This window comes from Aphis gossypii, chromosome 2 (assembly GCF_020184175.1).
Source record: "Aphis gossypii isolate Hap1 chromosome 2, ASM2018417v2, whole genome shotgun sequence".
Classification (NCBI taxonomy): Eukaryota; Metazoa; Arthropoda; class Insecta; order Hemiptera; family Aphididae; genus Aphis; species Aphis gossypii.
The window spans coordinates 4714078-4731605 of NC_065531.1; the positions used below are offsets into that span (position 1 = coordinate 4714078).

At 29.6% G+C, this 17528-nt stretch overlaps 1 protein-coding gene across 3 annotated transcripts; it reads right to left on the reverse strand.

Moving 5' to 3' along the window:
• Nucleotides 1-7817: 7817 nt before the first annotated feature.
• Nucleotides 7818-17504, reverse strand: LOC126550457 (esterase FE4-like). Of its 3 annotated transcripts, none has more exons than XM_050202065.1 (8): nt 17337-17504; nt 12330-12480; nt 10951-11088; nt 10705-10855; nt 9641-9826; nt 9223-9410; nt 8137-8299; nt 7818-8032 (listed from the first exon to the last, which is right to left on the reverse strand). In XM_050202065.1, the coding sequence occupies exons 2-8, from the start codon at nt 12456-12458 to the stop codon at nt 7848-7850; spliced, it is 1140 nt and encodes a 379-aa protein (XP_050058022.1). In that variant the 5' UTR covers nt 12459-12480; nt 17337-17504; the 3' UTR covers nt 7818-7847. The 3 variants fall into 3 exon arrangements, with proteins under 3 accessions (XP_050058022.1, XP_050058021.1, XP_050058023.1); XM_050202064.1 differs by having other exon boundaries at nt 10705-10858; XM_050202066.1 differs by lacking the exons at nt 12330-12480; nt 17337-17504 and adding an exon at nt 11249-11386 and having other exon boundaries at nt 10705-10858.
• Between the last annotated feature and the right edge of the window lie 24 nt (nt 17505-17528).

The following is a 17528-nucleotide window of genomic DNA, read 5'->3' on the forward strand; positions in this document are numbered from 1 at the left end:
GCATCACCGATAGGGATATCTGCGCGAGCGATCCGACCACCGCCTTTGTTGGAGCGGATGGTTACCTGTACGTCAGACACGTCCTCACTAATTGACCTTAGCGCCTGGTGGACATCGCCGACATCAATCCAATCGGGGATGCCAACTATCAATACAGGGGACTTGCGGGTTGGTCTTCCTATAGAGGCAGCGGCTCCGAGCATCTGCCGAAGCTTTCCCGCGAGTCTATCCGCTTTCTCTGACCCATCTACCTCCAATAGTATTGCACCAGATTTCGTCCTTCTAGCAGTGGCCTGGACATCGAGCTCTTGAAGGTTGAGAAGGTTGAAGGTTGAAGGTTTGGGTTGCTGATAACGATCGCCTCCTTCTTAGGGGCACGTTTTTTGATGAGGTCCAGACTACTGGGCATGCTCTTTTTAGCCACCTTGGGTGGTGGAGGTTTTTGTCCATTGCTATCAACTAGGGTGTTGGGCTTGCGGCGGTTGTTACGCACAACGACATTCCAGTCCTCTGGTCTATTGGCACCTGGCTGAGACGTTTGATCCTGCTGCTGTTGAGCTAGCTGCTTCGGCTGTTGCTGACGCGGTTGTTGATGCGGCTGCTGCATTTGTTGTTGGTCTTGCTGCTTCCTCTGCCTCTTCTGCTGCGCCTGCCGTTGCTCCGGTTGCTTCTTCGCCTTCTGACGAGTAGGAAGTGGTTAACTTCCGGCCGGAGGTACGCTCCATGGCGGTGCGTCGGTTCCCACCTCTACCGTAACTTTGGCCTTCACGGCTTTGTGCGTGACACCAACGTCATTGTCATTTGTCTGCGTTTGGGTGGACTTATGCGTCTTGGACGTTAATTTAACCTTTCTCCCCTGCTTCAGCACTCTGGTATATTGCAGCATTACTGTCCTTGAATTAGCAAATGTATCTTTTAACTCCTTGTGTACATTCCTGGTGCCAAGAACAAAAGCACACATTGAGTTGATGTACCCCTGAAGCTTATCCAGAAGCTCTCCTTCGCTGAGGGCACCGATGTCGATGACCTTCCTCGTGGCCGTCTTGGTTCTTGAGCAGGCGGGTACCGCTTGATAAGCGACTGGCTCTTGCCACATCAGCACTAGTAGCATCTAGAGTTGCGGGGGCCTGGCTGGCCACCCCCGTACTCTCACGGTTGCTAGATGACGACCATGGTAAGCCCGCTACTTGAGTACCGATGTAAACACCGGCCCCACTCACCATTGCCGACTCAGTGCTTGCAGGTGGACCAGGCCTGCCCGACCAATTAAGGTCAGGCTCTGTGGTTAGTCTAATTGAGACTGGGATCGCAGTCGACGTGATAAGGAGAGAAATCATTATTTTTTAACACTCAAAAATAAATAACTGAACACTCAACAAATTTCGTTTTAAAAAAAGGAAACAGCAAAGATGTCGTACGCAGGATCTTTTGAGTGGTCTTGGGTGAGTATGCTATGCTCCTGCACTTGTCTGGTTGAGAGGTACTCATGCACTTGTCGCTATGAAGGGTGCTCATGCACTGATGAGAGGAGACGATTTAGGTATAAAGAATTCAACACTATATGGTATGCAATCAGAGACCAAGACGGACAAATGATAATGGAGCCAGAGTCAAGAGCTGAGAGATGGAAAGGTTATTTTTAAAAATAACTAAATGGTAAGATGCCAGCAAAGCCTGTAACACATGTCGAATATGAAATAACGGAGCCCTATGTAGAGGATGTTAGTCTAGATGAAGTACAAAGCGCTATAATTGGACTGAAAATTGGAAAGCACTGGGTACGGATAATATTCCAGCAGAACTAATTAAATATGGAAGTGAGGAGCTACATGTAGTAATATACAGACTGTGCCAGCAAATATGGATGGAAGAACGGGTACCGGATAGCTGGTATGAGGCAATCATCATACCATTGTACAAAAAAGGAAACAAGAAAAAATGTGACAATATTATAGAGGGATATCGCTCTTGAACTCTGCGTACAAGTTCTTCTCTAGAATTTTACTAAATCGCATGGTCCCTTATGTGGAAGACTGTTTAGGTGAATACCAATGTGGTTTCCGAAAAGGACGTTCAACCACAGAACAATTATCCGTAATAGGCCAAATAATTGAAAAGAGGTACGAATATTGGCAGAATATGTGGCAACTATTCATAGATTTCAAAAAAGCCTATGATAGTATTCATAGAGAGAGCCTCTACAACATACAAGTTCGGTTTTCCAAAAAAATTAATAGCTCTAACTAAAATGTGTATGGAAAACACGAAATACAGAGTGAGAACACAAAATGTAACATCAGAAACCTTTACAGTGGAAACCGGAATAAAATAGGGAGATGCACTGTCCCCAGTACTCTTCAATCTTGCTCTAGAGAAGGTAATAAGTGTACTACAGGACAATGAAGGTGGCCTACTAATCGGTCAGAATAAGATACAGATTCTCGGCTTCGCTGATGATTTAGACATAATAGGTGACTCGCTTTTAGACACAGCCAACTCAGCCAGAGTGTTAGAAGAAGCAGCGAAAAGAACAGGTCTTGAAATTAACAATGAGAAAACAAAGATAATGGAACTAATTGAGAGCGTGGAGGACCCTAGTGAGTTGGAGAATTTAGCCTATGAAAAAGTTAGCGATTTCAAATATTTGGGAGCCACATTAAGTACAAAGAATGACTGGTCAAAGGAAATAAGTATTCGGATAAACAAAGCTCAGAGAACGTTCTATGCTCTGACAAAATTTTTCACGTCCAAAATGTTATCAAAGAAAACGAAAGCAAGACTATACGTAGCCATTATAAGACCGACGCTAACTTATGGTTGCGAAGCTTGGACGACAACCAAACAAACAGAGTCCTCAGGAAATTGAGGACTTTTGAACACAGAATATGGAGGAAAAAATGTGGACCTGTATTTAATGAAACAACGGGGAATTGGTGGAGAAGGTACAACAGAGAGCTGTACGATATGTTGGAGCTAACAACAGTAACAAACTTCATCAAAAGCCAAAGTATACAATGGTTAGGACACATAATGAGAAGACAAGAGAATGAAGTAGTTAGAGTGACATTGGAATGGAACCCAATAGGTAAAAGACCAAGAGGCAGACCAAGAAAAAGATGGATAGACGATGTAGAAGAAGATTTTAAAATCCTTGGATTTGAGAATTGGAGGGAGGCAGTTCAAGATAGAGACAGGTGGCGAAGTGTAGTAATGGCGGCAAAAACTCTTAGAGACTAGAAATGCCATTAGAAGAAGAAGAAGAAAAATTTAGTGAAAATTTAAAATGTTAATACCCTGCCACCCTTCCCACACACCAAATAAAATTATGCACACATGAATAAACTTTACTATAAATAAACTAAAATAAGCTTATAAAATTATAACTTACTATACAACTTGCTTAACTATACATAGTGTATCTGATCCAGAACATTCACTTTGTTGCGTTTTATCTCCAGACATTTTTATTTTCAGGTTTTCTAAGGATTTAATAAACAGTTATAATTTATAATAAAGATTAAACTTACTGCCTAATATATAATTACTACAGTTATATTTTCTTATATTTATATGTTTATCTAAACACGCGGTAGCGTGTCAAGCCAAGTTCTAGCTAACAGAACTGGCGAGCAGCACCGTGTGTAATATTACACGAACCATTTGGAGCCACTTTTCACCCCTTCATAGCTCAAAAACTATTCCACATAAACATGTCAAATTTGGCTCATATATTGAGACTTACTAGATACATATGTTTTTTCAAATTTTATAAACATATCTCAAACCGTTATTTAGATATTAACGTCCCAAAATCGTCATTTTTATCACTGACTCACCTATAGATCAAAATTCTAACCCACTTCCAGATGACCTAGAAAGTTCAAATTTGGCATACAAATAGGTAGTTAGGTTAATATAAAGGAAAAAATCAGAAACTTGAACATTTTTAAATCGCGGCTCCAAAAATACGTCCAGTCGATATGTGTCGTCGTGTCGATATTGGCGACCCGCGCGCATAATTAAATAATTAATCTTACAATTATGAATTATCCACCCACCAGTAGAAATTAAAGTAAATAAAATTATGATAATTAAAAATAATATACTCAAAAGAAGATAAAATAATTTTAACCTAACCTAAGCCTAAGGTCTGACTTGGCTGGTTGTCATATACGAATTATACAACTAAAACAGTCATGCAAGAGCACTATGTTCCATAGCTAGTTCCTACCAGCAAGTCAAATTTTTAGAAGGATAAAAAAGAACTCACAACTTTAGAATTTGCGAAGGCTATAACATAATTCGTATATGGAAACCAGCCAAGTCAGACCTTAGGCTTCAAAACATTATTCTAAGTGATAAGAAGAAATTATATGTTATGTTGTTATAAATAAATTTCTGGACTGAACATTAAACTTGGCATCCATTTAGATCTCACTTCTTTTGTCGTTGAAGTCAACAACCAGGGCATATATTATAGTATTGAACTTGGCTATCATTTTACATGTATGTTTTGGTGATATATAATTACATGCCCTCACTCATTAATTTATTATCTTTTAGCTGAAGCCGCAAAAATGATAATCAGAATTGCACAAAGAAAGGACTTTGTAAAATTCGTATTTCAATGAAAAGCTTATACAAAGACTTGTAATGAGTTTATAAAAAATAAGATTTTTTTTTTTTTTGATTACAATTGGTTACACTATATTGCTAATGGAATTGTGATTGATGAAAACTGTATTATATATGTACAGCAGAGCGGTACCCACTTGCCGATTTTTTTATTTTTTTTTTTTTAATTATCACCTAAATCCTATTGTTGCAATAATATTTAAATATACATTATTAGTACAATATAGTAAGTTATTAATTAATTATTACTTAACTATCTTAGTTTGTGCTCAATTTTGTCAAACACAAGTAAGTGCCTATGTATTTTATATTAACTCATAATACCTACCTACTATTGTTATTTAATATTTATTGTGAACTGTACATTAAACTGTAATGCTTTACACAATTTTTATGAATTTGTATCTTTAAAATTACTAAATCAAAATATTAACATTTTTTGTTTTATTTGTATTATTTATCAAGATAGGTAACTAAAAAGGACTAAATAATTACAATGGCCAATTAATTTGACAAAGTTATGAAGTTCATAAAAAAAAAAAATTACTTGATAAATTAAAAAAGAAAAATTTAATTAGTTTTTCTATTAAGTAATATACATTATAGTACATGAGTGCATACTATTATTAAGTTACACAGATAAACAAATTATAATATTATGTATAATACTGCCTCGATAGTACCTATATCGTATTTAGTTTAAGGACCACTATTAAGTTTTTATGTGTATTTATATATAGGTAAATTACTCGAAACTTTACTATTAAACATGAATAACTTATAGGTAAAAAGCATTTTTTTTTATACTTTTTTTAGCATTCTCGCTAAAACAAAATACGAATTAACTTCAAAATACTCTATATTTAAAGTAAATTATGAATACCTATTTTAGAGTTAATGTTTATGTTATATTTTAACTATATTTGTATCCAAACTTTTGGTTCCCTTTTGATATTTTTTCTTTCGATGTAGGTGGCTAAGATGCCATATCTTTCATACTACAATAAATGGGAAAAGAGTTAGTGGTTATCATCATCGCTGGTTTCCCACACGACATACATGCTCCTTCTCTATAAAAAACATTGAAAGTTGATCAACAAGTTGATGTATGTTATTTATTTTTATTTAATATATTTTTAATATTATAATTATACATTAATTATTGTACTTAATGTACTATTCTATTACAAAATAATAATCACAAAATGTTTAAAACATCTACGACATATACGTAGTATTAAGTTAAAAATTGTGTTTTGTTAATTACCGGTTAACCACAAGGTAGGTATGTAAATTTCTACGAAGGGGCGTAAACGTTATAATGAATTCGCCTATAAGACTATAAATCCTTAACCCCGCAATTCACCAACATCAGTCTGCAATTCAAAATAATCTTTGATGTCATTAAAATATTATATTAATCCTGGTGTCTAAATTTTAATATATAGAACGATTTGCTCGTTTTTGTGCTAGTAAGTTAAAATGATCGTGAATAATTCAGTTGCATTGTTTGTAGTTGCGATGCTTCTCCAGCAATATTATTGTAAGTAAATCGCGTACTGCTCAAATATTATATAGCCGCAAAAATGACAATAAGAATTATACAACGAAAGGACTTTGTAAAATTCGTATTTCAATGAAAGGCTCATACAAAGACTTGTAATGAGTTCATAAAAAATAAGATTTTAGATTCTGAACGAAGTGATAAATGTATTGATTTTACAATGATGTGTGTTTTTTTTTTTGTGTCTGTGTACAGCATAACTAGTCGAAATAATGCTCCAATTTCAAACTATGTGGGTGGTTTCCGATGTAAAAGTGAATATCCTTGGTGCATTATACAGGTAAAAAGTTAACATTTTCCAACAGTTTTCAAAAAAAAACGAGAAAAACAAAAAAAAAATGGCGGAAAAACGGGAATTTTTACGCAAATCCAGTTTTCGACCAAATGGTTTTTTTTTATGGTTGTAATTCAAAAACTAATCCCTGAAAATACTTGAAATTTTCACCAAATGTTAATGTCAGTGGTATCTGTATATAATTAAATTTTCAAAAAATTTTGACTTTTTTTGAGTTATTTATAAACCACTGAAATTTTCGATTTTTTTGAGAAATTTTTTTTAAAGTGTCGATAAAAAATTTTTGGATGACCAAAAAGTTTTGAAAATTTAATACAAGGTTCCTTATGAGTTGTTGTTCATGTAGCTAAAAAAAATTAAAAATCGTTAGTCACAATTTTTTTTTATAAGCGTTTTTAGTTCAAATTTTTACGAAATCTGTCGAAAACGCGAAAATTTGCAAGTAATCTTGAAGTTGAAAAATCATAAAATTTTTTTTCTTTTATAACTAAGTTTTGAAAATTTGGTACAAGGTTCTCCATACATTTTTCTTCAAATATCTGTAAAAAAAACTCTACCGGATTCAGGCAAAAAATTTTTATGAGTGTTTGAAATTAAAATTTTTACAAAAACCGCGTTAAATAACAGTTTAGCCTCAAACGATTTTTGATATTTGTTATTATTCAAAAAGTATAAGTCGTAGATACTTGAAAATTTTACCAGTTATTAAGATTCGGGTTTTCTATACGTGATTTAATATTCAAAATATTTTGACTTTTTTTGAGCTATTTATAGACAACTGAAATTTTCAATTTTTCTGAAAATTGTTTTTTTATGTGTCGATAAAATCTTTTTGGCCCTATCAAAATACTTGAAAATTTAATGCAAAGTTGCTCATAAGTTATTATTATAGTGATTAAAAAATTATAAGAATACATAGGCACAATTTTTTTTTTATTAGCATTTGAAGTTCAAATATTGACAAAAATTCGTCAAAACCATGAATATTTGCAAATTATTTTGTAAGTATATTTCATAAAAATTTTTGTATAAGTAGCTAAGAGTTGAAAATTTAATATAAGGTTTTTCATAAGTTTAACTTACAATTATTATAAAAGAACTTAAATTTTGTTGTATTCAGGCCATTAAAACATAAACCACCTTTTTCACCAAGTTAGGTGACACCAACCACTAGAAATTATATCCTAGGCTGACAAATCATCTTCGTTCAGAATCGTTTTTCGTATACAATGATAACTATCATACACACTCCTATAATATATAATAATGATCCATACGGCACCTAATGTACAGCAGATCGGTACTCACTTGCCCGCTTTTATTAATGATTAAATTATCAGTTATAATAATTAATTACCAATAAATCGTGCTTACGTTACATATGTTTTCCAACTTCATTGTTTCAGAACTGATATTACTTTTATTAAAATAAAAATCTTTTATTTTACTTATAGTTTCAGTACTGTACCGATTTCTAAATAGTTTTGAAATTTCATCTGTAATGTGGTGATCATCGGAAAATAGACTTATTCTATCCTCTAAAAATAAAAAAAAAATAAAAAAAAATAATTGTAAGACTTTAATATAACTAAAAATGTAAGTATATTAGTCTTATTATAATCGAATTAAAAGATATATTCACCAGTTAATGCTACAATTCCTTCCATATTGTTAACTCCAATGATTACGGGTACTGGAAATGTAGAGGTTGCTAAAGTTTTAGGGTAAGCTGGTAAAAATGGATTACTGATCGCATCACTTTCAATAGATGGGACAAATTTGTAATCCATAAAATCTGTTTCGTCCTTTATGAATAAATCATTATTAATATTTATGATTATTTCACTTTACATTGAAGTAATTATTTTCTGATTTATTGTTTAAAATCATCTATTTTACCAACAAGATCGTATCGTTTTCAAAATGGACATATTAAAAACATATTAAACATAATATAAAACAAATTATACAAAAGACCACGTGTGAGACACAACATTTTTCTTACTGTTGGGCAAAATAGCTTATAGTGTTTTTTAAATTTTATTAAGATTTCGAGTTTTTTTTAACTATGTGTTGAAAAGTTTTAGTCCTTTAATTCAACCATTTTTTTTTTTCGATTTCAGTTTTCCATAATTATTGCTGTAATATATTTAATGAAAATCTTATAGTAACTAAATTTTTAATTAAAATGAGTAAACAAAGCCACTGTGTTCTCCTGCAATGTCATATACATAGTTATTAACACCACACTGACATTAAAGTTACAAATACGTTAATTAAGCATATAAATTAATTAGTTTTTCGTATATTATTATTATACCTACAGTTTGACTAATTCAATTTTTATAGATTTATTGGGAGTAAGACGATTGTAATAATGTTCTTCACTCAAACGTACATATACAAAGATTTATTACGGTACTTTACTTAGAAGTTAGAATTAATATATATAATAATTTCCTTTATGTTTGTATGTGTTTGTGTGTTTGTACCTGTAAAGTAGGGTGACCATATTCCAAAAAAAAAATAAATAAATAAACAGGACACTTTTTTGCAATGAGTAAAATATAGGTATATTGATTGTTAAAACATGAAACAATATACAATAATTACATAATATATGTATTATAAATACTACAAAAAACGGGACAATCCTATTTAAAATAGGATGTATGGTCAGTGGTCACCCTACTGTAAAGAAACTAATTAAAATTCAATATTTACAAACCTTGAATTCAGTTTCTTTCACTAAATCAATCGCTGATACATTTTTTAAGTATTTTAGTATTTCTTTGGGATCAATACTTAAACATCCTAAGTTTTTGGCTAACTTATAGGCTGAAGCTCTGTGATTTTCAGTAAACGCCCACGGGTTAAAAGCACTTCCACTTTGCATAATTGCTTTTTGGAATAAACCTAAAATTAAATTATATTAAATATTAATGATTATCATTTTATTCTGTGGTCTAACGATGATAACAATATTAGGTGGATCGAGAATATCACAATAATAGACTCAAGTCTTGATAGTAATTGTCAACTGACAATCGATACAATTGTAGGCATAATACGAAAATTTAATTGGAATTAATTAACATAATTTTTTTATTTTTTTGTCGTAGTTAATAAAACTCTTAAAATTTAACCTCTGGATTGTGGTGATATTGTGTGATAATGAACAGACGCTGATCCTGCACTTTCGCCGAATATGGTGATATTGTTTACATCACCCCCAAATGCAGCTATATTCGCTTTAACCCATTTGATTGCAAATAGTTGATCTTTCAAGCCCACGTTTCCAGGACACTCGTCAATATCCAAGTTTAGAAATCCTGAACAAAAATAATATGTTATATTTATTATTATACAATTATTTTTATATTATATTTAATTGGTTTGTGTTTTAAAGACCTGACTAAAATTATATATCATGTAGGTACCTACAGAAAATGCCAATTTAAAAAACTGGTGTTTTTAATGTTTCTAAAACTAGTAATTTTTAACTATCTATAACAAAAATCTTAAACTATTTGATAGTAAATTGTTATTTTATCAAGAATTTCGATTTTGTAAAAATGTAAACTTAAGATAATTTTTTTTAATCGACCCATGCTCAATTTCTTTTATAATTATAGTTGGCAAGCCAAAATTATGGAAAAACTTGTTTTAAATTTTTTATTTTTAGCTTCTTTTAAATTTTTACTACAAAATAATTTGCAAATTTAATATTCATATGATTTCGACGAAATTTGTTAATAATATTTGAACTTTAAACGCTAATAAAATAAATTGTAAATAACGATTTATTATTGTTTTTTTTTTGAACAAGGAACAGCGTGTAAAATACTTTGTATGAAATTTACACATTTTTTAAAAAATTTTATACCGCTATTACAAAAAAAAAAATACTTAGAAAAATCGAAAATTTTAGGTTTCTAGGTAAAAGTGACTAAAAAAAACCAAAATAATTTAATAATTTAACCATATAAGTATAAATAATGCTAATATAAAGATTTGGTGAAATTTTCAAGTATTTAGGTACCTACTGTAATTCGTTTTTGAATTACAATTATAACAATGTAAAAAAGCAATTTTGTCAACAATTGGTTTTGTATAAAAATTCTTGTTTTTTTTTAAAAAAATCAAATGAATTATAATATACTTAATATAATAATATTATTTATTAATTGAATATCTTGTTAATGATCACCTAGGGCGTTTAGACGATAATTTATTGGGACGACAATCACGTTTTCGTCGAGAAAATAATCGGGAGAATATTCATTCATTGACCCACTGCCATAGTTAAAGGCACCTCCGTGTATGAATATCATAACAGCAAGTTTTCCATTCAATTCGTTCTGCTAATAACAGTAAGTTACAAAGATATTATACACAAAGTCGACAAATTATGTATAACAATAGAGTATCAAACTTTATGAAATGTTTTTACGACCTGTGGCACCGATATATTTAGGTACAAGCAATCTTCGCTTCCAACGATGTGATTCGTCATAAAAACGTACTGCGTGCATTTGTCTCTTTCTGAAACAGCATTTAAAACTCCAGACCATCCGGGATGTTTGACAGGAGCCTATAAAAAAAAATCTTCAAATATGGTTTTAAATATTTTCTGCAGTACTATGGTATTCTAAAATTATAATGAAAGCATTATAAAATATAATTTAAGATAAATTCATTACTTATTATATAATCATATATTCATATTATGTTAATCCTTTCAGAATAATTACGTGAAATTTTTGTTGAGGAATAAAAAATGAAAGCGAGACAACAAAGCGGAAAAATTAGTCTTTTCGTCCAAAAACTAGTTTGACATAGACGCAACTTGACCTTTAAAACGTGATGTATTAAGACTGTCTGCAATACCTCAGAGAAATTAAGTAACTTTTATTTATTTCATTCATATTAAATAAATTATAATATATTGTATATTTTAAATCAACATAATTTTTTTGGGTTTCATGCTATATTATATTGTTATTTTAGTGTCAGTAAAGCACAATAATAATAATTAGGTATTAAAAGAATAAGAGGTGCTAAATTTGAACTAAGATATGCCATGACCCCCCCCCCCCCCCCCCATCTCCAAGTTGCACCACTGTGTTTGAATTGACGATTTTTTTTTATAATATAGTTATATTATAAATTATATACAAGCGGATAATTTTTATTTAATTTTATTCAACAATTTATTCTATATCTTTGTTTTCTGAAATATGGACTTGTTATTGCCAATTGATGATAAATGATAATTTTACATAAACAACAACGCACAAGATGACATATTTTGTTAATAAATAAATAAATTAACTATTATTATAAGTAAAATATAAATGTATAATGCATATTTTATAAAGTTAAAAAGGTATCTAATAAAATGGCTATAGATGAAAATCGTTTAATAGAACAATCAATAGGTCCCACTGTCATGCCCGATGGGTAAACTAATTTATGCATAGGTAAAAGTATTTTTTTAGTTTATTAATTGGAATGTTAGTCACAGTGTGGTGCAAATACGTGAGTGCAGTTTTTTTTCTTATAATATAATATATTATGAAATATTATTATTATACCTTAATAATATGAAGGCCTTTATCACACATAATAATATATAACATTAAAAAAACTGCTCTAAACATAATATTTACAATACGTTCTATATAGTATAATAGATTATTATTTAGTATTAATACCCATTCAACAAAGATATTATACTATATAATATATTTCGTTTTATTTTTATATATTTAAACTTTAAAGAAAGTACCAACTGTAATTGACAATATAATATATATGTACGAAACTGTTCACCTTAAATCGTAAGTCGTTAACGGGTGGTTGAGCGTAGGGTATGCCTAGAAAACTGACGTAAGGTTTGTTTGACAATAGCGTTTTTTTTTGAAGTCCTTTTAGAGCACCTTGTTCAATGACGACTTCCATTTTCCCCACTGAGTGTTATGATCTGGAAAATAAATGTATTGTTATACAGTTTGATGAACTTTTAATACTCTGTCCTATTAAAAAAAAATACCAGTGATTTGTAGAAATATTTTTATTGAAAACATTTTATGATATTTTTGTTATTGTCATTTGTTTCTATTTTTATCATTTTTGTACATAATATTTATAGGTATCTATAATAATAATATTTGTTATTTCTGGACCGGTTATGAATAGGTAATTATAATATTGTAAGCTCATAACGATGGTACCTTTAGCCATCGATCATCGGCTTAGCGAAACACCTGTTCGACAGTCAGTCGTTAGTCGTTAAATTGTTATTGCTGGATTTGTTGTAACAACTATACTGAGTGCGCCGTGAGAGTGCAAGTCGGGCTATCAAGTTCTGCGCATCCTCCTGTGTCTCCCTGCTGTCAAAACTGGTTTCCTTATGGCAGAGTGACGTTTGGGGATGCCCAGTAAAACCGATTTTGATCGCCGCCGACTTAACCCATCGATTCCGCCAATGTAGCATCGATTCCGCCAGTATCGACTCCGCCAGTACAGGTAGTCAAAAAACAACCTATCGATTCCGCCACCTACCAATTTATACCTTAAATTTTAATCAGGCATCTGCTACAGCTGTTAACCTGTTCCTGTTATTATAATATATCTACAAAATAATTCAATAATTACTGATAATTTAAATATAAATACATTTAATTTAAATATTAAAATTAAATTAATAACCAATATAATATATTATATTATATACAAAATAAAATAAATACAATATACCTAATATATATAAAATAAATCATCTAATTATTTGAACTAAATTAATAATCAATATAAAAATACAATACAATACAATACAATACATATATATAAAATAAATCATCTAATTATTTGAACTAAATTAATAGTCAGTCTAATAAATTTAATATAAAATATACATGCAAAATAAAATAAATACAATATAATATACATAAAATAAATCATCTAATTATTTGAACTAAATTAATAATCAGTCTAATAAATTTAATATAATATATACATACAAAATAAAATAAATACAATATAATATATTTAAAATAAATCATCTAATTATTTTAACTAAATTAATAATCAATATAAAAATACAATACAATACAATACAATATATATATATATAAAATAAAACAAATTAAATTTTAGGCACAACTTATAGGCAAACTTATAGGCACATAAATACTTCACAAAGTTAGTTTTAAAAAATTTTTCATTTTGATAAATAACTAAGTTATTTTGTCGTTCACCAGCTACAATTTCGAAATTCATTTTGTGAAGTATAATGACACGAGGAAAAGTCAAGACTGACCAGATTAGTATAGGACAACTACGCTTCTACTCGTTAGATTATCATCAATTAGCGAGAAAGTTATTACAATAATACAACTATAACGATAATATATATCTATAAAACGATAATTTTATTCGGGAAGATTATTTTTCCTGGCGGAATCGATAGGTTGTTTTTAGACTACCTGTACTGGAGGAGTCGATACTGGCGGAATCGATATACCTTATCCCCTAGTATAAAAAGGTCTGGCGGAATCGATGAAATCCCCTTTTAACTTGACGATTTGTTATATTATGTGACTATTTTACTTCCTTCCGATAATAGTATTTATGTATAGATATAAATTATTGCATTATTTTGAGATATCGTTTTCTGGAAGTGTTAATGAGCATAAATCTAATTTATAGCAATTTTGCGTGTTTCTGGTTAAAATTAAAGAATGATTTGACTTTCTATTAAACTTAAATATTAGAAATTATGTCAAAATAAAATACTGTCCCTTGTTTTGTTTACAAGTTTCTAACACCACAGTCTGCATTTGAACTTAAATATTAACTATTACGAATGTCAACTACAAAAAATATTCATTCTATATCGTCTTACTATACAATTACCTACACTAATATCATATCAATATTCTATTACAATACTTGACAACCCTTCTCGACACTTAAAATATGTTAGTATCTTCTTAATCTTCAATTTTGCGCAATAAAAATAAAATTATATATATGTATACTTCTCGAACATAATTCTTTTCCTATGTATCTGTTATGCTTAACTAGTGTTCTTTTCTAAAATTCTGCTTAGGAACTTACTGTACCTACGTCCTATATATTTTGGAAAATATAGTCCACTAAACAGAATTCTTTCGCAAGGTAACAACTGACATTTGCGTAATTTTTGGTTACTAGTTAATTCTTATTTAGAGGAGACTGAATGTAGTAAAATGAAAAATCTATTTGGAAAATAAAATAGACACATAATTGCCTCTTCAATAAAATATCCGGGAACAGTATCCTCGCAGCCATGCTTACTACAATTTGCTTATAAAATCGTATTATTCTCTAATTGTCTGTTACCTAATTAAAAACAACATTATTATAATTATTTATTATTAGGTATATTATGCATGATACCATGAGTCATCTCTCCTGTTATTTTATATCTTTATATAGGTATGAGATTATATATTTTAAATATTATATCTATACTTAAGAAGTTAAGTGGCTATCAATCATCATGTATTTGCGCCAAATTTATCTGATATAATAATGATAATTAAGTAATATATTTTTCTCAAATAATAGTTAATTAAATAATTATAATTTTAATAATCAATAACATTTTATTTAAATCACATAGTTAATTGTACTAATTTTTCAAAAATAATAATCAATTACAAATACACATTTTTTTGAAACAATAATCAAAGTTGGTTCAAATTGCTTTTAAAAACTATAGGCTATGTAGGTTATAAATAATAATAGTTAATAATACATTTTTTTTTAAATTATCTATCAAATTAATTATAACAAGAATAAACAAATACATATTACATAATATACCATCCCAATCTTAATTATAATTAAATGCAACTATTTGAACATAGGTATGTCTGATAAAATCACACTGTTGTTGTTCTTTTGACGAATAAGGACACCTATCTATCCCTATCTATTCGATAACGGAGTACCTATATCAAGGTGGATATATATATATATATATAGGGTCACCCCTCAAAAAGGTTACATACTGCTTGCGGTCACTTAATTAAAAATTTCTTTTTTAATTAATAATTAAATATGAAATTAATATTTCGTTTATTTATTTAATTTAGAAAAATGTATTAAAATATAATATAATATGTATAATACTGTTTAATAATAATATTATAACTTGTGTCAAAATATAGTACCTATAATGTGTATAAATTATAAAATGTTGTAAGTACAAATTTAATGAAATCGACTTCAGGTATTTAAGTCGATTAATTTCAGCTTCTTCATAATATCATATTTTTTGCGCTAGAACAGCGTTTCCCAATTTATTTTTTCTATGGAACCCTAGTTTGATAACAGAAAATTATTGCCTTGTAGTATTTATATTTTTATGTAATTGATTTAAAAAGAAAGAAAAAATATAAATGAAAGACAATTATTTTATGCATTAAAAAACATTTACTGTACATGGAAATACAATGTAACTTAGTACCCGTTTTTATCAACTTAATGAGAAGAATGAAATTTGTGTGCATCTAGCCATTTTAACTTATAGGTCAACGCGCGAACTTAACTGCAGCGCCACCGTTTGTTGTGATTCTTTTCTACAAAAATTCTGTTTTATTTTTAAACGGAAATCGGAACCCTTGTGGCTCTTTCACGGAACCCCAGGGTTCCACGGACCACCATTTGGGAAACGCTGCGCTAGAAAATGCTCTTTATCGGTTGAAATTATATTAACACCTAGGGTAAGCATGGTTACGCAAAATGCAGTCATTAGCACTCATCTAGCAAAAGCATACATGAAAACGAGTGAAATTTCCGAGTATTTGAAACTTTTTTTCAGACACAAGTTATAATAACAATTATTATTAAACAATATGATAAATATTATATTATATTTTGACACAAATTTAACCACTTAATTTAAACATAAGTATCAATATTTTTAACCATATCCACACAATAAATAATAGTGTAGACAGTCCTAACATCCTAAATCTGTAATCTTTTCGATATAAATGGGAAAGAAAATGTTGATTAATAAATTTTTCTAAATTAAATAAATAAACGAAGTATTAATTTCATATTTAATTATTAATTAAAAAAAGAATTTTTTATTCAGTAACCGCATTCAGTATGTTATCTTTTTGAGGGACGACCGCAACTAATAAACACCATACAACGACTTTTATATGTATTTTAATTAACCAAGCCGTTAATGTAAAATGTTTACACAGGTAAATTTAGCGAAAATAGGCTGTCGGAAAACAATACCTATTTTATTTTGCATAAATCATAGGTAACCCTCACTTTAGTTTATTAGGTATTATAACTAAAATAAATCAATAATTATATTAATGCTGGGTTACTAGAACAATCATTAAACATTTAATGAATCAATAGTGAGCCAAAGTTCCATTAAACAGTATTTAGTGACTCATGTTTGGTCCATTAAATTTTAGTGAATCAAATGAACGAAATGAATGAAATTTTAAGGAATTCCACATAAAAGCATTAGGTAATTATGATGATTTACGGCCCTATCTATAAGCTGTTGTATATACATATTATATGAAGTGTTATAATTGTTATCCTGGTTTACACATTTATAAATTATAATAGTCAATAATCAATGCTAGTTATGTTAATAATTTCCATACAAATATAGACTATACATTCTGTGTTTAATTTTTAAATAACAATAATAATAATAAACCAAATTTAAATTAAGAGCAGTGATATGACTCGTTTAAAACTTATATATTCAAATTAACCAACGTGGCAACGTACAAATAAAGATCATGTTCTTACCTTTAAGTTTTATGATATTACACGTCTTTAAAGTTCACTATAATTCTATAAGACTGAACACCACGTGATGTATAGTTTGATACGTTTCTTTAGTCTTTACAATGTAGAGAATAGAAGGTGATAACACACCGTGAAAAAAGTGGTACAATTTATAATGTTACTATTTTGGTTAACATGAATACCACCAGGCAC

Bases quoted from the DNA above. Each gene is read 5' to 3' on its own strand.
- LOC126550457 (XM_050202064.1), bottom strand. From the start codon at position 12,458: ATGGAAGTCGTCATTGAACAAGGTGCTCTAAAAGGACTTCAAAAAAAA. The intron at 11,089-12,329 runs GTGAACAGTTTC...TTTTTTTTATAG, and splicing joins TTAACGACTTACGATTTAAG to GCTCCTGTCAAACATCCCGG. The intron at 10,859-10,950 runs GTCGTAAAAACA...TACTGTTATTAG, and splicing joins TAAATATATCGGTGCCACAG to CAGAACGAATTGAATGGAAA.